Genomic DNA, 27,025 nt, shown 5'->3' on the forward strand with positions numbered 1-27,025 from the left:
CAATTTTCAAATGGACCCCGGGGAACACCCAGGCGGCTGGGGCTGGCTCTAGGTCCCCACTGCTCCGCCTTGCGGGGGCCGCTCCGGCCTGGTCGCCTTCTCCGGGCGCATCCAGGGAACTCGCTCGGTCCTCCTTAAGCGGGGAGGCGGTCGGGGAAGCTCGGAAAGCGTCTCCCCGACTCCGCCCCCAGGGTTGCCTTTCCCTTAGAAGGCCAAGCACCAAGCCCAGCCTCTCGCCGGCTGGGAGTCGCGCGGTGCCCACCTCGCTGCCCAGGCCCCCGACGCCGCGGCAGGAGCCCCCTAAGAGCGCGGGAAGCTCCGCGGACCTGGCGCTCCCGGCTCGGGCGTGGACGGGGCGGGCGCCGGGGCGGGGCGCGCGTCCTCGCGGGTCTGAATGGAAGGGTCGAGGTCGTCGTCGGCGGCGAGCAGATCCTGAAGCCAGAACTCCACCCCGGCGCCCGCGCCATGCGGCGGGAGAGGTGAGCGCGGCGGGCGTGGCGTCCGTGCCGGGGTGGCCGGGGTGCCACGGGAACGGCGAGGCCGGGGACACGCGCGCAGGACGCCAGCGGCGGAGGTGGGCGGCCCCGGGCCGGGGCGGGGAGGGCCGGGTCCAGGCAGTCGCCGTGGGGGACGCGCTGGGCTGTGCCCTCCGCCCCCGCCGCCCACGCACTCGTCTTCGAGGGCGGGCCCGGCGGCCCCGGAGCAAACCGCCGTCTCCCCGCGGCCCCACCGGTCCCTGGCAGCCTCGGGGAATGTCTGTAGCTGAATTCGGGCTCTGAAAGAAGGTGGCGCTGGGTTTTTAAAGATTTGGGGCACAAAAAACGAGAGCGGACCCGGCGCCGGCTACGGCCCTTGCCGAGGGCCACGCCCAGCCCGGCGCCCCGCGCGCCCCGTTTCCCGCGCCGCCTCCCTCCACCCGGCTGAGCGCTTGTGCCCGCAGGTGCGGCGTCCCCCACCCGCGTCGCCGCCATGGAGGTGCTGCGGCGCTCCTCGGTCTTCGCCGCCGAGATCATGGACGCCTTTGACCGCTCGCCCACAGACAAGGAGCTGGTGGCCCAGGCCAAGGCGCTGGGCCGGGAGTACGTGCACGCGCGGCTGCTGCGCGCCGGCCTCTCCTGGAGCGCGCCCGAGCGTGCCGCGCCGGTCCCGGGACGCCTGGCTGAGGTGTGCGCGGTGCTGCTGCGCCTGGGTGAGTGCGCCCTGGTGGGATCCCCAGCTGCGCCTCCTCCCCTGCTGGGCCGCAGCCTCCCTCCGAGGCCGAGATGGGGGTCCGACCCAGGGGCGCCCACCCCCTGCCTGGGACGACCAGGCGCTCGGGACAGGGCCACCCAGGCGGGTGCTCCCGGATCTGCCCTCTCAGGCCTCCCACGCCGCAGGCCCCCCCATCAGCTGCCTGCTCAGCCCAGATTTCAGTCATGCTGGCCATAAACAATAGAAAGCTCCAGAAAGAATAATCTATTAGTGGGTGGCTAAGCTTCCACAGTGACCCTTGTTCTCAGCTGGGCACAGAAACCCTTTGTAGGAGCACGTGTCCCGATGTTTATTTTGGAAAACAGATTCTTGCTGTTACTGGCCGAGATCCCGCCCGCTGCCCTCTGGATTCCGAGGCCTCCGAGGCCCCCCCATTGGAAACTGCGCCCACCGGGCTGGGTAGCCAAAACCTCAGTATTCGTTGGTGCTGTGAGGACATCTGGGGGTGCTCGGTTCTGGGGTCACACACGGTCCACTGGCTGCCCCCACCGTCTCCAAGGTCTGGACCGCAGAGGGAGGGACCAGCCCCATTGTGACTGTCCAGTCCCCTCACCACAGCTGGGCTGCGGCCGTCACCTGGGAATGTTTATGTGATGCCCGAAGAGGGCACATGGGGCGCTTGTGGCTGAGCCCGGGAAGGGGAGGTGACAGCATAGGTGAAACTGAATCGGTGGCTCTCCAGGCAGGGGTTTGGAGTCAGAGGGCACGACCCCGTGAGGGGACACGCTGCCTACTCTCAGGCTGGCGCTGGCATGGGCTCTAGGTGGCCCCTGCCCTTACGTGGTGGGCTGGGCCCAGAGAACAAAGCTGTGTAGACCTGGCCTGCCCAGGAGTGTGTGTGGGGTGCAGACAGAATCCATGGGGACCAGCACAGAGCCTCCAGGAGGAGGTGGAGTCCCATCTGAGGAGTTCAGAAGGAGGGAGAGGTCTCTGGGTGGGAGCTAGGGGGTTGGTGGGGCTCCATGAGACCCCCCGCCTGCTGCTGCCTCTAGTCGGGCTCTGAGAATGACCCTAGGGGATCCTTTTAGTGGCCTTCTGAGAAGATGATGCCAGACCCCTGGAATGGCTGGGAAGAAGTCTCAGATGTCTAGGGGGACCCCAGAGGGACACAGCTCAGACCTGCATCTGCTGCTCAGGGTCAGTCCCTTGAGGCCAGCGCTGTCTCCCTGCCCTTGGGCAGTGCAGACAGGAAGAAGCCCGGGTTGTGTCCCCACCTTCAGTCTGGGGCCAGCCTGCAGCAGCCCCGGAGATCTGTGTTTGGGAGCTGCCGGGTCAGTCCTGGGAATTTCCATGTCGTCCCCCGCCCCCGGCCAGCCTCTCCTGGGCTCTGCTCTGCTTCCAGATCTTAATTAATGAGATACAGAGCAGCCTTTATCAGCTGGGATGGTCCGGTCAGCAGCATTACCCTGTTTGCTTTGGTTGGAGAACTGGCCGGGCTGCGGACTCCCAATCCCAGGGCCCTGTGGCATTCTCGGCACCATCTGCCCCGTGCCTGTGCGCTGCTGCTGCCAAGGGTGCCACAGGCAGCACTGGGGCGGTGGGCCTGTAGGGGCCATCCTCGGCTGCCAGGGGCAGGGCTGATGCAGTGCCACCTCCAAGCACATCCCCTTGGCAGCAAGAGCCCAGGTGGGAGCGTGGCAGTGCGGGTGGCCCAGGACAGCGGCCCAGCCAGCCCAGGTGGGAGCGTGGCAGTGCAGGTGGCCCAGGACAGGGGCCCAGCCAGCCCAGGTGGGAGCGTGGCAGTGCGGGTGGCCCAGGACAGGGGCCCAGCCAGCCCAGGTGGGAGCGTGGCAGTGCGGGTGGCCCAGGACAGGGGCCCAGCCAGCCCAGGTGGGAGCGTGGCAGTGCGGGTGGCCCGGGACAGGGGCCCAGCCAGCCCAGGTGGGAGCGTGGCAGTGCGGGTGGCCCGGGACAGGGGCCCAGCCAGCCCAGGTGGGAGCGTGGCAGTGCGGGTGGCCCGGGACAGCGGCCCAGCCAGCCCAGGTGGGAGCGTGGCAGTGCGGGTGGCCCGGGACAGCGGCCCAGCCAGCCCAGGTGGGAGCGTGGCAGTGCGGGTGGCCCGGGACAGGGGCTCAGCCAGCCCAGGTGGGAGTGTGGCAGTGCGGGTGGCCCAGGACAGCGGCTCAGCCTCTGCATCTGAGCGGTCCCTGAGCCATGCTAGGGCCTGAGCCGGGCTCTCGGGCTGTCCCCTGCTCTCACCCCAGTGCTTTCTCTGCCCAGCCCCTCCCCACGTCGGGGTCTGGCCGTCTGCCTGGTCCCTCCTGCTCTGGGCAGCTCGGCTGCCTGTCGGCTGTGAGTCACCAGCAGGCACGGCCCACGCTCTCGCAGGATTCCCGCCCCACCGGCTTGGCCAGCTAGGCTTAGGGGCTGGCTCGTCAGAGGGGCGGGACTGGGGGCGCCTTCAGTACTTCCTTGGTCTTCTGGTCCCTAGGGGCCAAGGTTGGGGGATGGCCCAAGGGAGGTCAGATGGGGTCAAGTGGAGGTGGGAATCAGACAAGTGAGGAACAGGCTGGAATTCAAGCATGGTCAGGTGGGGGTCAGGTGCAGGGTGTGCCCCAAGCCAGTCGTGTCCCAGGAAGCTGGGGCGTGGGCTGCCTCTCACCTGCTCTTGTGACCACACAGGCGATGAGCTGGAGATGATCCGGCCCAGCGTCTACCGCAACGTGGCGCGTCAGCTGCACATCTCCCTGCAGTCTGAGCCTGTGGTGACCGATGCGTTCCTGGCCGTGGCTGGCCACATCTTCTCTGCAGGTATGCCCAGCCTGCCCGTCCCATGGGACCTCAGGGAGGGATCCAGGGTCTGTGGCTCAGGCTCACAGGGACCCCACGAGTTGGCCCCCACCCATCCTGGCGCTGCCCAGTGCCCACCGGTGCCATCTCGCTGCTGCAGGTGTCAGGAGCTGCCCAGCCACCAGCGTGGGCTCAAACCACAGCATTCAGGGTCTCTTGTGGTTCTGCAGGCTGGTGGGCATGCTGAGCAGCTGGCACAGGCTTCTTGATCGGTTGTAGTTGTGGTCCAGCATCCGTGGGGCCGCGTGACCTGCAGTCCTGTGGGGTGGCACGTCCTAGGGCTGCCTGCTTTCCTGCAGGGGCCCCCAAGTGGGGCTTGGGCTTCTCACAGCATGGTGCTGTGTCCCAAGGAGGAGTGGCAAGGAGCAGGTTTCCCAGACAGCTCCCGAGTAGATGCTGCCAGGCTGTTAGGATATACCCTCAGAAGTCACGGGTAACTGCTGGATTCTGATGGTCAGAAGCGAGCCTCAGGGCTCCAGCGTCCAGGAGAGGGGAGAGCATGGGGGTCCAAGCAGACTGGCTCCCGGAGGGCATCCGGAGAACAGCAGCGCATCTCACCTGGCTGTGCCTGCCTCACCTGTGACCCTCCTGGGCGCTCCCATCTCTGCCCTGGAGAGGCACCTCCTGGCCCTGCCTCCCTGCTCCTGGCTGTCCACATGCTTCTAGGCCCACGGGAGGTTCAGGGCTTGTCTCCCCTGCTTGGTGCCCGCTGTCCACTTGTCTAGCTGCCTTGGCCTGGATTTGCCCAGTGTGGCTTCTGTCCGCTTGCCCCGTGTCATCAGGTCTGGCCCTGCAGACCTCAGCCCCCTGCCTTTGACCTCTGTGACCTTGGGTCCTGTCTTGGCACCCCGTACTATGAGCTGCCCCTGGGTGTGGCAGGCGCTGGGTGCTGCTGTTGGGGTGAGTGGTGCGCCGGCCCCGATGTGGCACCTCCCTGATTGGCACATTCCTCAGCTGTTTTCCAAGTGCTGTCCAGGTGCTGGGCACAGCTCTGGGCCAGTGAACCCCGGGGTGCGCAGGATTCCCTGAAGCTTGGAGGAGGGGCATGCTGTTCCCCTGGGGCGGTTTTTTGGAAGACCCCTGACAGCAGGGAGGCCTTGCACACCCTTGTCTGGGAGCTGGTGTGGGTCCGTGGCCAGTCAGCTGTGTGACTGTGGCCTGCTGTCATCTCTGTGGCCTCAGCTGCCTTGTCTGCAGGCAGTCCTGACAGCAGCAGGAGCCAGGCATCAGACAGGCGCCAGAGGAAGCCACACCCTTGCTGTGGGAGATGCATCCCACGCCACGGGGTGACCCTCAGAGCCAGGGGTCTTCAGATGGCCTCGGGACCTCCACCCACCGGAGGGCAAGGGGAAGAGGCCAGGAGTGTGAGGACCACTGCCTCTCGCTCAGGCAGACCCCACCTTTGTGGGGTGTCCTCCAGCTCCTCTCCCAGACGTCTCCTCCGACCCCTGGTGGGCCAGCCAGATGGGGACAGAGCGGGGCTGACACCCTCGGCTGGAGGCCAAGGCGGCGGGGGCTGCGAGCGTTTTCTGACAGAATCCGGTCTCTCCAGTGCCACGCTTGCTCACTGCTGACCTCCCTGGACAGAAGTTACTGTGGCTGGGACGCAGCGGCGACCTGGCAGGCTGCTGGAGAGGGAAGGCTGAGTCCAGGGATGGGAGTCCAGGCGGGGTCTGGTCCTGCCTCCGGGCTTGTCTTGTTGCCACAGCATGTGCTGGAGTGCCTCAGACCACACCTGGGGAGGGGCAGTGACCTCAGGCTGTGGTGTGGGGTCAGGAGGCGGAACCAAGCTGGGTGCGGGTGAGACTCCCTGTCTGGCGCTCCTGGGGTGGCCTCAGAGCCTGGACTCTGTCACCGCTCCTGTGTTCCTTTGGGAGATTGTAAATGAATCCTCATTGGCAGTTTGGCTCCAAGGCCCCCACGTGGCAGCTGAGGGTGGGGGGCCGGGCCCAGGCCAGGCTGAGGCGTGTCATGGGGCAGACCTGAGTCGGCTGGGGGTGCATATGGGTAGGGGCTGGGGAGTGGGCAGGTGGTGTGGCTCAGGGGCCGGGTGGGCAGGGGGCAGGGTTCACGGCACAGTGGGCAGCGGAAGCATGGTGGCAGGAGCTGGCAAGCTGGTGCCCGCCCCTCCTGCCGCCAGGGTGACCCAGGCAGGCACGGGGCAGGCAGTGGGTGGGGCCCCGGAAGGAAGCCAGGGGTGGAAGGCGTCCTGGGCTGACGACCACTCTCAGCCCTCCCTTGGCCGACGCCGGCGCGTGGGTGGCCACCCGGGTGTCTGTCTCGGGGCCGCTGGGTTTACGAGCTGCAGGCTGGCTTTAAAAGGAACAGTCATTTCTGAGAATGCAGCAGCCTGCCCAGAGGTGGGGCGCCTCCCCCTTCGGCAGGGAGAGAGGATGGGGCCAGGATGCCCCTACCCGCCCGGCCTTGCTTGAGCAGGGCCTGGCCTGAGGTGGGGGCGGTGCCTAGGAAGACTCTGGTTGGTTCTGGGAGGGCGCCTGGGGGCCAGGGAGGGCTGAGGGGAAGGGGATGGCTGGAGGAGCGGGCACACAGCTGACGGGGGATGTGGGCGGCACCGGCCAGGTGGCCCGGGCTATGTGTAGAGTTCAGTTTAAGTCTTGTTGTTTTCACTGGAAAACTGGAGCCCACTCCCCTGTGGTCAGCATCCCCCACCCCACCCAGCGCCCCAGGCTTGTCCCACGCAGGCCCGGCTCTGGCCATGTGGCAGCCCCCACACCCCCACCTGCTGCTACTCTGAGGCGGCCCTGCCCCAGGGGAGCCACGCAGGCTGAAGCCCAAGAGCCTCGTGACCTGCAACGAGTTTCTGAACCTCCCTGAACCAGAGCCACCTGACTAGGGAGCTAGGGCAGGGCCGCCCCTTCTGCCCCTCAGGCCCACTGGCAATTGCACCCCCAGCCCCCTTCACCTTTGTCCATCCCAGTCCTCTTGGGCCCCTTTGTCTACAGGGCGAGCCTCCAGCCTCCAAGTGCTTTACACGTCCTTGCCTCCCTGCCTGAGGCCCCTCCCACGCCAGCCATCCCTGCACGCTCTGACCCCCGGGTCTTCCTCCCTCTCCTCCTCTTAGCAGGCGCCCTTGAGGGTGTGCGCCCTGCCCAGCCCCTCCACTGCAGGCAAGCCGCACAGCCCGCACCTCAGGGCTGGGGCCTTGGCTAGTGTTGTGAGCCCTGTGAGGGCTGCAGGGCAGGGCTCCGTGGGGGTCTCCAAGTCTCCAGCCCCAGGAGACTCCCACGAAGGCAGAGGCCAACAAATGTTGTTTCTGGCTGTTTTCATTTAGGGCTTCAAAGTTCCTGCTCAGGACTTTGGAAAAACTCATTTCCAAAGTGGTAGAACTCAATTTTCCTCCCCATTTAAAAGTTGGCAATAGTGTTTATTTTTTTCTTTGAATTTGAATTGTATTTTCTATAAATACATATGTAATTTTATATAATTCTTCTAATTATAGTTTCATTATAAGAAAAATAAAAATGGCTGGGTGCAGTGACTCACGCTTGTAATCCCAGCACTTTGGGAGGCCGAGGTGGGTGGATCACCTGAGGTCGGGAGTTTGAGACCAGCCTGACCAAAAAGAAGAAACCCTGTCTCTAATAAAAATACAAAATTGGCCAGGTTTGCTGGCACATGCCTGTAATCTCAGCTACTCGGGAGGCTGAGACAGGAGAATCGCTTGAACCCGGGAGGCGGAGGTTGCAGTGAGCCGAGATTGTGCCACTGCTCTCCAGCCTGAGTGACAGAGGCAGACCCTATTCTTTCTTTTTTTTCGTTTTTTTTTTTTTTTTTGAGATGGAGTTTCACTCTTGTTGCCCAGGCTGAAGGTGCAATGGTGCGATCTCGGCTCACTGCAACCTCCATTTCCTGGGTTCAAGCAGTTCTCCTGCCTCAGCCTCTCGAGTAGCTGGGATTACAGGTGTGTGCCACCACGCCTAGCTAATTTTTGTATTGTTAGTATTATTTGTATTATTAGCAGACAGAGTTTCACCATGTCAACCAGGCTGGTCTCTAACTCCTGACCTCAGGTGATCCACCCACTTCAGCCTCCCAAAGTGCTGGGAAAAAACACAAATCAGACCATGTTACTCCCCTGCATAAAGCTCTCGTGTTGCTGTGACTTCCCGTGTCCTTCAAAGTAAACCCAAGTTTGAATTCCCAGCTGAGCTGGCCCCTGGCAGACTCCAGCCCTTTTCCTGCCACCCCAACCTCGAAGGTGCCCTTGTCATTGGTGGGATGCACACACCTGGCATAGCCCCTGCTCTGCCCGCTGCACTTCCCCAGCACGTGGGGCTGTTCCTCCTTCAAGGGCATGGCCACGCGGGGCGCGGAGCCTGATGTCAGCACTGCGTGTGGCTTGCGGGACAACTTGTTCTGAGGTGTCCGGTTCCATCAGAACAGTGCATTCCACGCTGGGCGCGGTGGCTCATGCCTATAATCCTAGCACTTGGGGAGGCTGAGGCAGACGGATCACCTGAGGTCAGGAGTTCAAGATCAGCCTGGCCAACATGGTGAAACCCCATCTCTACTAAAAATACAAACATTAGCCAAGCGTGGTGGCGGGTGCCTGTAATCCCAGCTACTCAGGAGGGTGAAGCAGGAGAATCGCTTGAACCCGGGTGGCGGAGGTTGCAAGATCACAACTCTTCATTCCAGCCTCGGCAAAAGAGCAAAAATTAAATTTAAAAAAAAAAAAAAAAAAAGAAGAACATACTATGTTCCGAGTGACGGCAACATTTCCACTCCAGAGGGGTGGATGGGAAAGAAAGACAGGAAGACAGGAGTCCGGAGGCACCAGCCTCGGCGTCCACTGTGTCCTTCCAGCTCTTCTGTGTCTTTTTAACCGATATAATTCCATTACCATAAAATTAATCTTTTAAAAGTGGGATATCTTTGAGCATATTCACAAAGTTGTGCAACCATCACCTCTATCTAATTCTAGAACATTTTCATCATCCCACGAGAAACCCCACGCCCACTAGCAGTCACTCCCTATTTCACTGACAGCCCCTGGCAGCCACTCATCTTACTTTCTGTCTCTGTAGATTTACCTACCCTGAAAATTTCACATAAGTGTAATCACACGGCTTGTTCATTTTGTGTCTGGCGTATTTCACAGGTTGAGGTGGCAGGAAAAGGGCTGGAGTCTGCCAGGGGCCAGCTCAGCTGGGAATTCAAACTTAGGTTTACTTTGAAAGACACGGGAAGTCACAGCAACACGAGAACTTTATGCAGGGAAGTGACATGGTCTGATTTGTGTTTTTCCCCATTTCTTTTAATTGACGTTAAACTCACACGACATAATTATCCACTTAAAAGTGTGCAATTCAGCAGCATCTGCCACATTCCCAGGGTGGAGCAGCCACCAGCTACTAGTCTCAGGAGGTCTTTATCACCCCAGAATGCCTGTGCCCGTGGCCGCCACCGCCATTCCCCACCCCTCGCCCACTGCCAGCCGTGAGCCTGCGTCCCAGCTCTGTCCCTGACTGTTGTGGACATTTTGCATCCACGGACACACACTGTATGTGGCTTTTTATGCCAGGCAGCTTCCACCCAGCATGTGTTTTTGAGGCCCATCCATGCCCAGCCTGCCTCAGAGCCCCATGCCTTCTTTTATTTATTTATTATTTATTTATTTACTTTTTCACTCTATTGCCCAGGCTAGAGTGCAATGGTGCTATCTTGGCTCACTGCAAGCTCCGCCTCCTGGGTTCACACCATTCTCCTGCCTCAGCCTCCCGAGTAGCTGGGACTACAGGCACCAGCCACCACGCCCGGCTCATTTTTTGTGTTTTTAGTAGAGATGGGGTTTCACCGTTTTAGCCAGGATGGTTTCGATCTCCTGACCTCGTGATCCACCTGCCTCGGCCTCCCAAAATGCTGGGATTACAGGCATGAGCCGCTGCGCCCGGCCATTTATTTATTTTTTTGACATAGAATCTTGCTCTGTCTCCCAGGCTGGAGTACAGTGGTGCGATCTGGGCTCACTGCAACCTCCACCTCCTGGGTTCAAGTGATTGCCCTGCTTCAGCCTCCCGAGTAGCTGGGATTACAGGCGCCCACCACCATATCCGGCTAATTTTTGTATTTTTAGTAGAGATGGGGTTTCACCATGTTGGCCGGGCTGGTCTTGAACTCCTGACCTCAGGTGATCTGCCCACCTCGGCCTTCCAAGGTGCTGGGATTATAGGCGTGAGCCACTGTGCCCAGCCTGCCTTCTGTGGCTGAGTAACATCCACCACATTTGTATCCATTTATCTGTTGAAGGCTACTTGGGTTCTTTCCACCTTTTGGCAATTGTGAATTGGCTGCTGTGAATGTCTGTGACTATTTGTTTGAGCTGATTTATGTTTTCATAACAAATCCAGGTTGGCCGCTGTATGAGGGTGGATTGGAGAGCAGTGCTTCATCTTTGCATGTACAGTGTCCTCAGGCTAACTCCCTCCAGGGACCGCTGCTGACTCCCTCCAGGGATCACTGCTGGGCTGCATGTTTTGTGGCCATTCGGATATTGCCAGTGCCCTCAAGCTGGGCTTCCCACCAAGGTTTACAAGGCTGTGCAGTGGCCTGAATCCTCACACTGCCATTTAAAAGCATGTATTTATTTATTTATTTAGAGACGGGGTCTCGCTCTGTCGCCCAGGCTGGAGTGTACTGGCGCGATCTCAGCTCACTGCAACCTCTGCCTCCCCGGGTTCAAGTGATTCTCCTGCTTCAGCCTCCCGAGTAGCTGGGATTACAGGCGCGTGCCACCACGCCTGGCTAATTTTTTGTGTATTTTTAGTAGAGACAGGGTTTCACCATGTTGGTCAGGCTGCTCTTGAACTCCCGACCTTGTGATCTGCCCGCCTTGGCCTCCCAAAGTGCTGGGATTACAGGTGTGAGCCACCGCGCCTGGCGTAAAAGCTTTTAATGCAACAGATTACATCTTGTTTTAATTTGCCTTTCTTTGGTTATTAATGAAGGTAAACATTTTTCGTGTCTCTTATTATAATTTTCTTTTGTGAATCAGCTGTTCCAGTTCTGTGCTCATAGTTCTTTTTTGAAAGCCCCTCTTTTCTCGCTCACGTATAAGACGTCTTTCCGTGTTGAGGCGTCGTGTCCTGCCTTTTGTTCTTTCCCCCGCTGTCACCATCTTTCGTCCTCTCTTTCAAGGCTGCTCCCATCTCAGTTCAGCCTCAGCAGGTTAGGGGTCTGGGGAAGGCGGTTTCTCCGCAGGCCTCAGCTTCTTTATATGTAAAATGTGGACGCCAGGCCTGTTGTGGGAACAGGCAGCCCAGGGGTGCCACCCGTGAGGTCACTGGCTGCTCACTCCATCTGCTGCTGCCCTCAGTTCCCCCGCCTCACCCCACGTTGTCCCTGCGGCCTCCTGCACAGACGTGGGCTGGGCAGGTGTGCAGTGGAGGCCGAGAAACCTGCCTGCCTGAGAACTACCTGACAGGCATCCTGTCAGGGAGCGGTCCCCCCTTGGGACGGTCCCTGGTCATTAGCTGGACGGCAAGCAGGACAGCGGCTCAGAGAGGCCCAGCCCCTTCCTTAAGTGCTCCCATGGGCGGGATTCAAGTCCTGGTCTTGACCATCTCTCTCCCTGCAGGCATCACGTGGGGCAAGGTGGTGTCCCTGTATGCGGTGGCCGCGGGGCTGGCCGTGGACTGTGTGAGGCAGGCCCAGCCTGCCATGGTCCACGCCCTCGTGGACTGCCTGGGGGAGTTCGTGCGCAAGACCCTGGCAACCTGGCTTCGGAGACGCGGCGGATGGGTGAGCGCCTGAGCGCCCGTGTGGGTGGGAGAGCTGGGGTGCGAGGGTGCAGAGGTACAGGAGGGAGTGGCGGATGGGTGAGCCTCTGAGCACCTGTGGGGGTGGGAGAGCTGGGGTGCGAGGGTGCAGAGGTACGGGAGGGAGTGGTGGATGGGTGAGTGTCTGAGCGCCTGTGGGGGTGGGAGAGCTGGGGTGTGGGGATACAGAGGCACGGGAGGGAGTGGCGGATGGGTGAGCCTCTGAGCGCCTGTGGGTGTGGCAGAGCTGGGGTGCGAGGGTGCAGAGGTACGGGAGGGAGTGGCGGATGGGTGAGTGTCTGAGCGCCTGTGGGGGTGGGAGAGCTGGGGTGTGGGGATACAGAGGCACTGGAGGGAGTGGCGGATGGGTGAGTGTCTGAGCGCCTGTGGGGGTGGGAGAGCTGGGGTGTGGGGATACAGAGGCACGGGAGGGAGTGGTGGATGGGTGAGCCTCTGAGCGCCTGTGGGGGTGGGAGAGCTGGGGTGTGGGGATACAGAGGCACGGGAGGGAGTGGCGGATGGGTGAGCCTCTGAGCGCCTGTGGGTGTGGCAGAGCTGGGGTGCGAGGGTGCAGAGGCACGGGAGGGAGTGGCGGATGGGTGAGCCTCTGAGTGCCTGTGGGGGTGGGAGAGCTGGGGTGCGAGGGTGCAGAGGCACGGGAGGGAGTGGTGGATGGGTGAGCCTATGAGTGCTTGTGGGGGTGGGAGAGCTGGGGTGCGAGGGTGCAGAGGTACGGGAGGGAGTGGTGGATGGGTGAGCCTCTGAGCACCTGTGGGGGTGGGAGAGCTGGGGTGCGAGGGTGCAGAGGTACGGGAGGGAATGGCGGGTGGGTGGTCACCTGAGCACTGCTGGGGGAGATGGGTGAGGCAGGGGGTGGGGCAAGGGCCGAGACCTACAGGCAGGCCCTGGACTCTCCTCTGCCCAGATCCAGCACTGACTTACCCCCGATCCTACCCCTGTGCTAAGGACCCGCTGCCCCAGCCCCCGCCCTCCCGAGTGGGAAAAGCAAGGCCCCGAGGGGTGGGTGTCAGAGCCAAACCCTTCCTCTGTCTCCACGCCCCCAACTTCCCGCCCTGCCCCGGCCAGACCGCAGTTGCCGCTGGGCCCTGGGTGTGGAGGGTGGCTCCCCTGCCGAGAGTCCAGCCTTCTTTCCTGTACAGCGGGTGTTGTTGGCCTGGTGTGTAAATCAGCGGCCAGGGGTGACAGCGCTCAGACCCCTCTGCTGGGGCCTTAGCTTTAGCATCTCGAGAGATTGAGGTCACGTGGTCTGCGGGGGCTGTGGTCTCCTCTGAAGGCTGAATTGGGGGTGCGGAGGGCACTGTCCCAAGATGTCGCACATGGCTACAGGTGTCCCTCAGCACAGAAACCCCAAGACTTCCGTCCCCTCCTGTCTTCCTCCTGTGGAGTCTGGCATGGGGTGGGGCACTGTGTGCCCAGTGGGCGACGACGCTTTGAGCAATGCCAAGGCCACAGGTCCAGGCTGCAGGGAAAAGCCTTCGTGTATTAGCAGGAAGTGAAGGGAATAAGAGAATTGGACGTTCATTCACTTCTCCAGAAGGAACTTAGAGTCCAGGGAGTCCGTGGGCTTCCGGAAACGCAGTCCCTGCTGTTGTTCCAGGCAGAGTCTGAATGAAGCTGGGTTTGTCCCTTCCTGGCAGCCCAGGCTCCAAGGCCCCACAGGAGGATGACGGCGGCATACTTGTAGCCCCTGGGGGGCAGCAGGCAGGTGGCCGAGGGGAGCTGGCACCCTGGTCTGGATGTCTGGAGCCCCAGCGAGGGCCGTGAAGGCCTCTCTCCTGCTCGGCAGGGGCCCTCCGGCCGGCCTGCCTGGCTGCCATCTGTCCCCACCTCCCGTGCCTCCTGGCCCTTCACGCTGTCTGAATGTGCACGGCGTCGGGTCTGATCTTGTGCTGGAGCCTTCAGTCCAGGCCACAGACCTCCTTCCCGAACAGTCTCCTGCATTCCCTTCATGCAGTTTGCTGATATTCTGGTGCACGGTGCTGGGGGGCCTGGCGGTGCTGGGGGGCCTGGCGGTGCTGGGGGCCTGGCGGTGCTGGCTCTGCTCTCTTAACGGTCTCCCTCTTCCCTCCCAGACGGATGTCCTCAAGTGTGTGGTCAGCACAGACCCTGGCCTCCGCTCCCACTGGCTGGTAGCTGCACTCTGCAGCTTCGGCCGCTTCCTGAAGGCTGCCTTCTTCGTGCTGCTGCCAGAGAGATGAGCTGCCCACCTGGCAGTGGCCGCAGCCTGGCCCTCTGGGCCCAACGCAGGAGGCCCTCAGCACCCGAAAACATCTTCCTCCTCCCCACCCGAGCCTGGAGCACTCTAACCCTTGGAGACCCCCTAAGCCCCGTTCCTCCGCAGACCCAGGCCCTCCGGAAGGGGTGAGTGGGGAGGGGCTTTCCTGAGCCTGGAGCTGGGCTTTGGGGCAGCCTGCGACCCTCCCCGCTTGTGTCCCTTCTCCTGTGATCTCTGTGTTTTCCCTTTTCTTTCTGGGGCCAGGAAGTCGGGGTCAACTCCCAGGCCTCAGATGCAGGGGCCCAGAACACCTGCTCTCACCTGAGCCCCAGGTGAAGGGGCCCGGAACACCTGCTCTCACCTGAGCCCCAGGTGAAGGGGCCCGGGAACACCTGCTCTCACCTGAGCCCCAGGTGAAGGGGCCCGGAACACCTGCTCTCACCTGAGCCCCAGGTGAAGGGGCCCGGGAACACCTGCTCTCACCTGAGCCCCAGGTGAAGGGGCCCGGGAACACCTGCTCTCACCTGAGCCCCCGGTGAAGGGGCCTGGAACACTTGCTCTCACCTGAGCCCCAGGTGAAGGGGCCTGGAACACCTCCTGTCACCTGAGCCCCAGGTGAAGGGGCCCGGGAACACCTCTCACCTGAACCCGGGGGTCCCATCCCAGGAAGAAGGGCCATCTCAGGACATGAGTCCTCAGGGGCCCTGCACATTCAATCTGAAGGTGACCCTGGCCTGGCTGAAGCTGGAAGAGCTGTGGGGACTCAGCCTGTAAACAGAGCGTAAGGTTCACATGCTGGTTGCTTAATCCGTTTCTGGAGGAAAAGTATGACCCCCACTTGTGATGGGGTCCTTGTGCGGTGGGGACCGGGGCCGGCGGGCTCCAGGCCAGCACACCTAACCCATGGATGTGGAACCTACGGCCCAGAAGGAATGTTGCATGAGTCGGATCCCAGTCCATTGTCAGTGGAGGGTGAGGGTGACCCCATCTGATATTTTTGTGCTCATCCTCATACAACCATTTGGGGATGTGCCTATTAGGGCTCCGTAAGAGCTCAGATGCCTGGGAAGCCCAGCCCCTCAGGTGCCCCCACACACAGCCTTCCCTTGACGCCTACATTTCTAGGCACATGTGAGGCATCTTTCCTGGAGCCCCGAGCCAGCCCTGTCCCTCCCCAGTGCAGCATGGCACTCAGGAGATACAGGCTGGACATGGGGCAGTCGTTCTGGGGAGGCCTGGCCTAGCAGCCACCCACCTGAGCCCTCCCAGCCAGGCTTCGTGCTGGGGTGGGCCATGTGCCAGGACAGGAGGGTCCCAGCGGAAAGCCAGCCCCGGACTCAATGTGACATTGAGATCCCACTGGAGGGTAGGGGTGGTAATAAACTTCTCCAAATGATGGTTGTCATTTTAGACAGAATGTCACTGTGTGTGTGTTAAAGAGCTTCTACCTACACACAACACGGTAAGAGGTGTGGAGGGTTTGCTTGAAAATAATTGAGGGTGGGGAGTGGTGGGAGGGTGGGGGTGGGAGGGTTCCTGGAATTGGGTCTTTATCCTGATTAGATGTAAAGGCACTAATGCTGATTTCCAGTAGTAAAAAGAACACCGATAGTGATAGTCCGTAGTGTGATGTGGCAATAGAGGTATGCATAGTATCACCACTGGGTGCTCCTAATTAAATACTTGCAGAAGGCAGGGTTCTCGGTGGCTTTTGAACACTTTCATCAAACTAGAGTATAATGGGCCAGGAGCAGTAGCTCACACCTGTCATCCCAGCACTTTGGGAGGCAGGAGGATGGCTTGAGGCCAGGAGTTCAAGACCAGCCTAGGCAACATAACAAGATCCCATCTCTAAAAAATAAAATTAGTCAAGCACGGTGGCCTGCACCTGTGGTCCCAGCTACTCTGGAGGCTGAGGTGGGAGGATTGGTTGAATCTGAGAGGTTGATGCTGCAGTTAGCTGTGATTGTACCACTGTACTCCAGCCTGGGTAACATAGTGAGACCCTGTCTCAAAAAAAAAAAAGCCGTGTGTGGTGGCTCACGCCTGTAATCCCAGCACTTTGGGAGGCCTGAGGCGGGCAGATCACCTGAGGTCAGGAGTTCAAGACCACCCTGGCCAACATGGCAAAACCCCAACTCTTCTAAAAATACAGAAATTAGCCAAGTGTGGTGGCAGGCACCTGTAATCCCAGCTACTCGGGAGGCTGAGGCAGGAGAATTACTTGCACCTGGGAGGCAGAGGTTGCAGTGAGCTGGGATTGCCCCACTGCATTCCAGCCTGGGCTACAGAGTGAGACTCTGTCTCAGAAAAAGTATCATGGGAGTGAGCTCAGGATTCAGATTCCCAGCTGAAGTGTCACATGAATAATCTGAAAGTTATGACTGTCCCAAGAGAGACTCTTACCTCCTTTAGCTGCGGGTCTGAGACTACTGAAAATCAAACCCAGAATCTCATCCTTCAGTGGCTGGATTATAGCACATGTGGAACTCCCAGCCTCACGGTGTCTGCTGTGCAAATGAAGGCATTGGTTAGGAAGGAATGGGATCCTGTCAGTTGGGATGAGGATGTATGGGGTGACCCTGATGAACAGTGAAGACAACCCCTAAATCCTGATGAGTCTTCAGTGGAAGAGGCCTTCCTAACCCTAGTGGTAGCCTCCCCAACTCCATCTGAGTGGGTTAACCCTGTACTGCCTGAGGAAATGGGACTGCCCTGAGGCTGCTGACTACAGGACCAAGCTGCTGCTTCCCAGGATCTGCCCCCACCCGTTTGCTTCTAGACATGGAACTAGACTGATGTTGGGCAGCCCCTAGAGATACAGGGCGTGACCATGAGGAGATGCACTTACCCAAGAGAACGTGAGTTTTCCAGTTTACATAGAAATCCCAGGACCGTGGGAGTGCATATTGAGGGCCTGGGAGAATGGTAGGAGGAACATAGAGTTAGATCAGGCCAAGTTTATTGATACGGGCTCACTAAGCAGAGATTCTGCATTTAGAAAGGGCTCTAATTGGTTGGTTGGCTGCTTGGCTGAAACATGGGCCAAAACATGGCCCACCACGGGATAACTGGACATGCCTGGCCGCCCGTGGCTAGTGTAGAAGAAGGGATTCAAAGGCTTAGGGAGATTGGAATGCTAGAGTGGATCTGTCTGCCCCATGCTGCTTTCGTTCCCCTGCTAGAGTGGATTTGTCCTCCCTATTCTCCTCTTCCTCCTCCTCTGCAGCCCTCCACTACCCTCCTCCTCTGCAGCCCTCCTCCTCCTCCAGTCCTCCTCCCTCTTCCCCTCCCCTGCAACTCTCCACCACTCTCCTTCTCCCACTGCAGTTCTTTTCTTTGTAGCCCTCCTCCTCCTCCCCTGCCAGCTCTCCTCCCCCTCCCCTGCAATACTCCTCCTCCTCCCCTGCCAGCTCTCCTCCCCCTCCCCTGCAATACTCCTCCTCCTCCCCTTGCAGCCTTCCTCCCTCTCCTCCTCCCGCTGCAGCCCTCCACCCTCCTTCCCTGCAGCTTTACTCTTTTCTTTGTAGCCCTCCTCCTTATCCAGCCCTCCACCCCTCCCCTGGCAGCCCTACTCCCTCCCCTTCCTCCTCCTGTCTGCAGCCTTCAACTCCCTCCTCCTCCTATACTTCTCTCCCTCATCTTCCCTCAGGACCCAGCCCTAATGCCAGCACCCCAAGCCTTCGCTGACCCTTAGCAGGGAGGCTCCCGACTGGGTGCACGGGGCCGTGCCTAGGAACTCTGGTTCGGGCCTGCTGCAGGGCTCGTTTGCCTCTCCAGCGGTGGCTCTCAGGTGCTGCGGTGCCGTGGCCAAGGAGCCACACAAGAAGGCCCACGACCTGTGTCCCTCAGCTTTGTGCATCTGCTTCTCCGGGACGGGGCCCCCTTGAGGGCAGGCCTGGTGGACCACCCTGTTTCCCATGAGGCCTTGCACAGGCCTTCCTGTGGACACTGGACACGGGTGACTGAACCTGATACGACAACACATGAAGTGTGAGATGTTTCTAAAATCTCTACATGGGCCGACCACAACCTGCTATCCTCTGCTACTGTGTGCCATGCTAGAGCTCCCCTACCCTGGGAACAAATGCCAGGGTGCCCTGCGGCCCGGCTCTCCTCTGTCCCCTCATCCGTCCAGAGAACAAACGCCAGGGTGCCCTGCGGCCCAGCTCTCCTCAGTTCCCCTGATCCATCCAGGGAACATTTGCCAGGGTGCCCTGCGGCCCGGCTCTCCTCAGTTCCCCTGATTCATCAGGGAACAAACGCCAGGGTGCCCTGCGGCCCGGCTCTCCTCTGTCCCCTCATCCGTCCAGAGAACAAACGCCAGGGTGCCCTGCGGCCCAGCTCTCCTCAGTTCCCCTGATCCATCCAGGGAACATTTGCCAGGGTGCCCTGCGGCCCGGCTCTCCTCAGTTCCCCTGATTCATCAGGGAACAAACGCCAGGGTGCCCTGCGGCCCGGCTCTCCTCTGTCCCCTCATCCGTCCAGAGAACAAACGCCAGGGTGCCCTGCGGCCCAGCTCTCCTCAGTTCCCCTGATCCATCCAGGGAACATTTGCCAGGGTGCCCTGCGGCCCGGCTCTCCTCAGTTCCCCTGATTCATCAGGGAACAAACGCCAGGGTGCCCTGCGGCCCGGCTCTCCTCAGTTCCCCTGATCCATCCAGGGAACAAACGCCAGGGTGCCCTGCGGCCCGGCTCTCCTCAGTTCCCCTGATCCATCCAGGGAACAAATGCCAGGTGCCCTGCGGCCCGGCTCTCCTCAGTTCCCCTGATCCATCCAGGGAACAAATGCCAGGTGCCCTGAGGCCCGGCTCTCCTCAGTTCCCCTGATCCATCCAGGGAACAAATGCCAGGTGCCCTGAGGCCTGGCTCTCCTCAGTTCCCCCGATCCATCCAGGGAACAGATGCCAGGGTGCCCTGCGGCCCGGCTCTCCTCTGTCCCCTCATCCGTCCAGAGAACAAACGCCAGGGTGCCCTGCGGCCCGGCTCTCCTCAGTTCCCCTGATCCATCCAGGGAACAAATGCCAGGTGCCCTGAGGCCTGGCTCTCCTCAGTTCCCCCGATCCATCCAGGGAACAGATGCCAGGGTGCCCTGCGGCCCGGCTCTCCTCTGTCCCCTCATCCGTCCAGAGAACAAACGCCAGGGTGCCCTGCGGCCCGGCTCTCCTCAGTTCCCCTGATCCATCCAGGGAACAGATGCCAGGGTGCCCTGCGGCCCGGCTCTCCTCAGTTCCCCTGATCCATCCAGGGAACAGATGCCAGGGTGCCCTGAGGCCTGGCTCTCCTCAGTTCCCCCGATCCATCCAGGGAACAGATGCCAGGGTGCCCTGCGGCCCGGCTCTCCTCAGTTCCCCTGATCCATCCAGGGAACAAATGCCAGGTGCCCTGAGGCCTGGCTCTCCTCTGTCCCCTCATCCGTCCAGAGAACAAACGCCAGGGTGCCCTGCGGCCCGGCTCTCCTCAGTTCCCCTGATCCATCCAGGGAACAGATGCCAGGGTGCCCTGCGGCCCGGCTCTCCTCAGTTCCCCTGATCCATCCAGGGAACAAACGCCAGGTGCCCTGAGGCCTGGCTCTCCTCAGTCCTCCGATCGGTCCAGTCCATTTTCATTCCTTTCACTTTGGTCTCCTGTCTGTCTGTCTGTCTGTGCCTCTGGGCCAAACTCATTGCAGGGCCATGGGCCCGGGCAGGCCCCACCTTCCTGCTTTCTGATGCAGCAATATTCTTCCCTTTTTAGGACCTCACTCTGTTGCCCAGGCTGGAGTGCAGTGGCGCAGTCTTGGCTCCTTGCAACCTCTGCCTCCTGGGTTCAAGTGATTCTTGTGCCTCAGCCTCCTGAGTAGCTGGAATTACAGGCGCCTGCCATCACGCCTGGCTAATTTTTCTATTTTTCATAGAGATGGGGTTTTGCCATGTTGGCCAGGCTGGTCTCGAACTCCTGACCTCAAGGGATCCACCCATCTCGGCCTCCCAAAGTGCTAGAATTACAGGTGTGAGCCACCGCACCCAGCTGACATTCTCCTCTTAAAGCCTGTCTGATGCCAGCTCAGGCCACAGGGCACATTAGGCTTCTGACAAAGCTGGAGGACAAGGCCCCCTCGCATGCCCCATCCTCTCCTCGCCCCCCCTCCCCCGAGTGCCTCCTTCGAAGCCCTGCCTCCCTCTATCATGCCCTCCCCCCACGCAGCCTCAAGAAACATGAAGAGGGGACCTCTGGGGTGGTCTGGCAACGCCTGCCTGGTGGACAGCAGATGGGAGAGAAGGAAAGCGGCCGGTAGGAGAAGGGGCAGAGGAAAGGGGAGGAGGAAGCCCATGCTCAAGGTGCCCCTCCTGCCCAGGCTTCCTGCCAGATGCTTCTTGGATCAAATACTTTGTTATATTTCCAGCACAAGAAAGTGATGTTACAAACACTAAGAGAATTCAGAGAAACAGCAGGATTTAAAGTAGCACACAGAGATCTTTGTGTATACTTTCAGTTCAAAGACAGAGTGGAAGAGATGACCCATTTTTAACAGCAACAAAAAGATAAAAATCCCCATGCATAAAAGAAATGTGAAACCCTAAACGGGAAAAACTTTAAATAGACCATAAAGACACCAAAGTCGATTTCAACACCACCATGGTTTGAATGCATTCCCCAAAAGTTCATGTGTTGGAAACCTGGACTCCAATGCAGCAGTGCTGGGATGGGATTCTGGGGAGGTGACTGGCTCATGAGGACTAATCCATTCATGGACTAATGGGTTCTCAGGGAGTGGAGCAGTTATCACCAGGGGGATGGTTATAAAAGCCAGCTTTGCCGTCTCTCATGAGACCCTCACATAATGCCCGGCACCACTTGAGACTGCAGAGTCTTGACCAGCAAGAAGGTCCTCACCAGATGCAACTCCTATACCTTGGACTCCCTGCCTCCAGAACTGTAAGAAATAAAATTCTTTTCTTTATAACTTACCCACTCTGTGGTATTCAGTCATAGCAACAGAAAATGAATTAAGACAGAAAGAAAGACCATGTTCCTGGATAAGAAAACTCTCCTAAGCAAGACAATTCTACAAAAGTAAATTTATAAATGTAATGTAATCCTTATAAAAACGCCGCATGTTTTCCCCCAGATCTAGAAAACTAATTATAAAGTTCATGTGAGAGAGGAAGTGCACAAGAGTGTAAAAATAGCCAGGAAAACTCTGCAAAAGAAATGGGGAGGTCCTCTGCCACCGAACCATCTCCTGGCCTCCGTAATGGAACCACATGGCACCAGGACCCATGTAGGCAAGCAGGCCCAGGGACATGAAAACCCAGGGACAGACCCCAGTGCCTAGAACATTCAGTCTATAAGGTAGCATATGATACCGGTGAGGAAAGGATGGACTTGTTAATACAAGTGGTTAAATGTTAACCACTTGGAGAAAGACGAAAATGAATCTGCACTTCATACCATACGCTAAGACAAATTCCAAATGGGTTAAAAGTACTAGGAAAAAGTGAATTCCTTCATCACCGGGGAGTGGGCAAAATCTTCTTAAATATGACTTAAAACCCAGGAGTGATAAAAGACAAAATGTATACTGGGAAAAAAGTTTTATAACATAGCACATTTTCAAAGTGTCGGTGACTTGAGTGGGAAGCAGGGCAGTGACTGTCGGGGACTGAGGGTGGGGGGATGGTGTTGAACGGGTGCGGGGTCTCCTGGCGTGATGAAGGCTTTGGAAGCACACAGAAGTGATGGTTGTACGTTATGAATGTATTAAATGCTGCTAAATTGTAGACTTTAAGAGATGGTTAAAATGGTGAATTTTTTTAACCATCTATAGGACTCTGATAAAAATGTTGTTTTATGTATATTTTACCTCAATAAAAATTATAACTTAAAATGAGAAATATTAGGATTAATATTCCTTATTCAAACGAGCTCATGAGTTTGGAAAATCAAGAAAATGATTAAAAAAAAAAAAGAGAGAGAAATGCAAACCAAAATCACCCCAAGACTCCATTTCTCACCTACAAGATTGACCCAAATCCAAATTTGACACCAGATTCGGCTGCTGAGGGGGGCAGGGACTTCCTACAATGCTGTGGGGATGCAGAACGCCTGGCCCCTTGGGGACAGGGACAACACCCAGACAAGCCAGATGAGCCTCTCCCCGCCAACTGGCAATTCCACTTCCAGAAATGTATCCTTAAGATACGATGGCCAGAATCCACAAGGATGTGGAAATGCCCTTCTAACCAGACTTAGAAGACAAGCACTCTGCAGTCCCAACGGAGGTGCTGGGTCCAACTCTGACATTTGATTGGCCAAAGACTGGAAACAACCCAAGGCCCAGCATGAGGGGATCTGCTGGCTAACTCACGGCGAGCTAACCCACGGCGAGCTAACCCACGGCGAGCTAACCCACCGCCAGCTAACCCACCGCCAGCTAACCCACGGCGAGCTAACCCACGGGCAGCTAACCCACGGCCAGCTAACCCACGGCCAGCTAACACACGGCGAGCTAACCCGTGGCCAGCTAAACCACGGCCAGCTAACCCACGGCCAGCTAACCCACGGCCAGCTTACCCACGGCGAGCTAACCCACGGCGAGCTAACCCACAGGCAGCTAACCCACGGCCAGCTAACCCACGGCGAGCTTACCCACGGCGAGCTAACTCACGGCGAGCTAACCCGCGGCCAGCTAAACCACGGCCAGCTAACCCGCGGCCAGCTTACCCACGGCCAGCTAACCCGCGGCCAGCTTACCCACGGCCAGCTAACCCGCGGCCAGCTTACCCACGGCGAGCTTACCCACGGCGAGCTAACCCACGGCGAGCTAATCCACGGCGAGCTTACCGGAGCACTCGGTAGCTGTGCTAGAGGCCTGTGTGGAGCAAATGTGCCTGGTTTTACAGTTCTGACAAAGCCAGTCAAATGATTTGTATTCGCAAAACAAATTGTAACAATTTCTAGAATTTAAACAAATGGACTTGTGTATCAAGTTGGTGACAGAAGCGCAGAGTAGTTGATCCAATTACATCATGTTTTAACTCTGTATCTTCAAAGGGAAAGGTCTAAAAAGGCTAGCAGAAAAAAACTGACCAGTAGTCATTGTTAACAATACCTTTGTTGGTAGAGGTGGGGTCTTACTATGTTGCCCAGGCTTATTTTGAAATGATTATATGCATTTATATGCAGAATAAAGCAAATAATGTTAATGTTGTAATGAACCAAGATTTTCAGCTTAAGAGGTAAAATCAAAGAATATTTAAAAACCCATATAATCTTAACATTTGAATGGAAAACAGTATGAATTCATATTTTTCAAAAATACATGTGTATATCCCATGCTAAAGTAGTTAAGGGTGAAGGGTCCTGATCTCTAATACAACCTCACGATTCAGAGAAAATAAACCAGAATTTTTTTTTTTTTTTTTTTGAGAGAGAGAGTCTTGCTCTGTCGCCCAGGCTGGAGCGCAATGGTGCAATCTCGGCTCACTGCAACCTCTGCCTCGCAGGTTTAAGCAATTCTCCTGCCTCAGCCCCCCGAGTAGCTGGGATTACAGGTGCCCGCCACCATGCCTGACTAATTTTTTGTATTTTTAGTAGAGATGGGGTTTTGTCATGTTGGCCAGGTTCGAACTCCTTACCTCAGGTGATCCATCCACCTCGGCCTCCCAAAGTGCTGGGATTACAGGTATGAGCCACCGCGCCTAGCTGAGAAAATAAATTTTAGAACAATTTTCTGGTTTTGTCCACGGAAAGGCTGGGAGGTAGAGCAGCCCAGCCATCATAAGCAGTCAGTGCTCAGTCTGTGGCCTCCAATTCCCACTCCCTCCAATTCCCACTCCCCGCTAACGAGAACCAGGGCTCTGGAGAAATGGGTAGTTCCAGGTTCTGGGCAGGAAAAGTCAGAGGCAGCTGTGGCCCCAGAGCAAGGAGGCATCAAAGCCCACTGGATGGAGGGGCTCCTCTGGCCAATTACGAGATAATCTGAGCATCTCCTGTTTGCCAAAGATATACGCAGCACTTGATTAAAATGATATCAAATACAGTTGGCCCTCCATTTCTGTGGATTCAACTGTGTATAAAAAATATTCCTGGCCGGGCATGGTGGCTCACACCTGTAATCCTAGCACTTTGGGAGGCTGAGGTGGGTGGATCACGAGGTCAGGAGATCGAGACCAGCCTGGCTAACATGGTGAAATCCCGTCTCTACTAAAAATACAAAAAATTAGCCGGGTGTGGTGGTGGGTGCCTGTAGTCCCAGCTACTCGGGAGGCTGAGGCAGGAGAATGGCATGAACCCGGGAGGCGGAGCTTGCAGTAAGCCGAGATCGCACCACTGCACTTCAGCCTCAGCAACAGAGCGAGACTCCGTCTCAAAAAATAAATAAATAAATAAATAAAAATAAAAATATTCCCCAAAAGCCCACAATAAAAAACCCAAAAAATATACAGTATAACAACTGTGCACAGAGCACTTACACTGTATCAGGTATTATAAGCAATCTAGAGATGACTTAAGGTATATGTGAGAATGTGCATAAGTTGCATGCAAATCCCATGCCATTTTATACAAGAGACTCGAGCATCTGATTTTGGTACCCGTGTGGGTCCTGTAGTGCACCCCTGTGGATACTGAGGACAGACTGTATACATGAAAGCATTAAGCTCATAACATGAGTAGGGAAGCGGGAAGGGTAAGTGCAGTGGTGTGAGGAACTCCCAGTCCTTTGGCACCACTGGAGGGTGCCAGGACATTCCAAAAATTGATCATTAAAGGGAAATAATTAAGTGCTTATGCTGCCTTTCTAGTATGAACGCACTTCAGGGTAACCTGACTTACCCTAATGGATAAAGGGAAGGTCTGAGAGAATTCCAGCCACTAAATGTCCTTCTAATGAGACAGAAGATGAGAATTCTGCAGTCCCAGTGAAGGTTCTGGTTCTAGCAATGGTCACCCACAGGTGGCAAAACTGTCAGGGGAACAGTTGAGGGGAAACTGCCGATAAAGGGGTCAGGCTGTCGCCATCCAAGCTTATTAATGCTTCAACAAAGTGACACAATTGGACATGAGGCTGTGACACGAGGAACTGAGCACCGTCCGGGTGTGATTCCAGCCACAACTTTAGATCCAACTTCCAGACGACAGGATATAGAGGGGACAGAGGAACAAGTTAAACACTACAAGGAGGATGCTAAGTCCAGACTGGGGACACCTTCGAGGACAAGTGACCAGCTTCACCAACAAGTCAAGGGCACAGGGGAGGGAAGAGGGGGACTTTTAGGATCAAAAGGATCCTAAAAGACTTTGTAGCCAAACACAAACGTGAATAAAGCTTTGATAATCCGATCGTGTGAGGATATTTCTTAGGCAGTAAGGGAAATACGAATAGGACTGTTAGAGAACATTACAGAATTCTTATGCATTTTGTGAAAACAGCACCGTGCCGTCAGTTATTGACTTCTTGTCTCTTGGCTTGTCTGTGCTCTGCCCTGAGTGCTGCCCTTCCACACGCCCTTCCAGCTGGGCGTGCAGGAGCCTTGGATGCCGGAGTTGGGGCTGGGACCTCCCTGGTGTTCCCAGGTTATTTCAGCATCACTTTGGGAGCAGAGACAGCTCTGAGCCCAGCCACCAGGTCCCTTGGTGCCCCCTTGGCTCCTGGAGTACAGTCCTAGGCCCTCCTGCCCCTCTTGCGAGAACCAAGCACATCCTGTAAGCTCTGAGGTCCCTGAAACCCCACCCTGGTAATACTTTTTGTCCCCAAGCCCTGGAGGTGGTACCTGCGGTTGCTACCCTGGATGTTAACCCTGCGCAGCCTGTGTGCTACCTCTTCTGACTGCTTCCCAACACCCGTGTAGCCTCGTCTCCATGTGCCTGCTGAGACTTCTGATACGGCGATGAGTTAAGAGAAAGAAAATGGCTTTGTGTTGTTTTGGGATGCATACCAAAGGATTTAGGGGCAAGTGACAATATGTCTGGAATTTGCTTACGTGTATTCCCGCAGAAGTGGGGGAGGAAAAGATGGAAGTGCTTTGGGCAAAATGCTGGCAGGTGCTGAAGCTGGGTGACAGGTACAAGGGTTTAGTGTATGTTTGGAAACTTTCATAGTGAAAAAAACCCCACAAAAACAAAAGCTGTATTAGAGTTACAAACTAAAACTTACATGATGATGTTAAGATCACAGCTAGCCTCTTGGGAATGCTCCATCTGTAGGAAAATATAGACTCGGCTCTTTAAAAGTAATGAGAAAATGACTGCCATCTTTTTTTTTTGGAGACAGGGTCTTGCTCTGTCACCCAAGTTGGAGTGCAGTGGTGTGATCTTGGTTCACTGCAACCTCCACCACCCAGGCTCCAGGGATCCTCCCACCTCAGCCTTCTGAGTAGGTGGGACCACAGGCATGGACCACCATACTCGGCTAATATTTCTATTTTTTTTTTGTAGGGATGGGGTTTTGCCATTGTTGCCCAGGCTGGTCCCAAACTCCTGGCTTCAAGCTATTTCCTCGCCTTGGCCTCCCAAAGTGCTGGGATTACAGGCGTGAGCCACTGCGCCCTGCCAACTCTATAGAAGATTTACAAATATTTTAGATCTTGTCAAAACTGTAAGAAGAAAGAAAAGGAAAGAGATTCATCCCTTCTTAATTTCTTTTTTTTTTTTTTTCCCAGACAGAGTCTTGCTCTTGTCTCCCAGGCTGGAGTGCAGTGGTGCGATCTTGGCTCACTGCAACCTCCAACTCCTGGGTTCAAGCGATTCTCCTGCCTTAGCCTCCCGAGTAGCCAGGATTATAGGCATGCACCACCACACCTGGCTAATTTTTTGTATTTTAAGTAGAGACGGGGTTTCTCCATGTTGGTCAGGCTGGTCTCGAACTCCTGACCTTAGGTGATCCGCCAGCCTTGGTCTCCCATAGTACTGGGATTACAGGCGTGAGCCACCACACCCAGCCCCCTTCTTAATTTCTTAGGGAACACTTTGGAAAACAAACATCAGC

At 57.3% G+C, this 27,025-nt stretch overlaps 1 protein-coding gene and 1 long non-coding RNA gene across 6 annotated transcripts; one reads left to right on the forward strand and one right to left on the reverse strand.

Moving 5' to 3' along the window:
* The first annotated feature begins 389 nt into the window (after positions 1–389).
* Positions 390–15,460, forward strand: BOK (BCL2 family apoptosis regulator BOK). Of its 4 annotated transcripts, XR_002942902.3 has the most exons (6): positions 390–479; positions 941–1,189; positions 3,874–4,002; positions 11,639–11,802; positions 13,913–14,201; positions 14,320–15,460. XR_002942902.3 is itself a non-coding variant. In XM_024355177.3 (5 exons), exons 2-5 carry the CDS (start codon positions 970–972, stop codon positions 14,036–14,038), a joined length of 639 nt encoding a protein of 212 aa, XP_024210945.1. In that variant the 5' UTR covers positions 390–479; positions 941–969; the 3' UTR covers positions 14,039–15,460. The 4 variants fall into 4 exon arrangements, 3 of the variants coding, with proteins under 3 accessions (XP_024210945.1, XP_024210946.1, XP_024210947.1); XM_024355177.3 differs by having other exon boundaries at positions 13,913–15,460; XM_024355178.3 differs by lacking the exon at positions 390–479 and adding an exon at positions 512–574 and having other exon boundaries at positions 13,913–15,460.
* Positions 15,461–16,080: 620 nt separating this feature from the next.
* LOC134808075 (uncharacterized) lies at positions 16,081–23,746 on the reverse strand. 2 transcript variants are annotated; one of them, XR_010150271.1, is made up of 3 exons: positions 23,676–23,746; positions 16,907–16,972; positions 16,081–16,565 (listed from the first exon to the last, which is right to left on the reverse strand). It is a non-coding gene; the product is annotated as an uncharacterized LOC134808075 (long non-coding RNA). The 2 variants fall into 2 exon arrangements; XR_010150270.1 differs by lacking the exon at positions 23,676–23,746 and adding an exon at positions 22,882–22,944.
* Positions 23,747–27,025: the final 3,279 nt, after the last annotated feature.

This window comes from Pan troglodytes, chromosome 13 (genome assembly GCF_028858775.2).
Source record: "Pan troglodytes isolate AG18354 chromosome 13, NHGRI_mPanTro3-v2.0_pri, whole genome shotgun sequence".
Lineage (NCBI taxonomy): Eukaryota > Metazoa > Chordata > Mammalia > Primates > Hominidae > Pan > Pan troglodytes.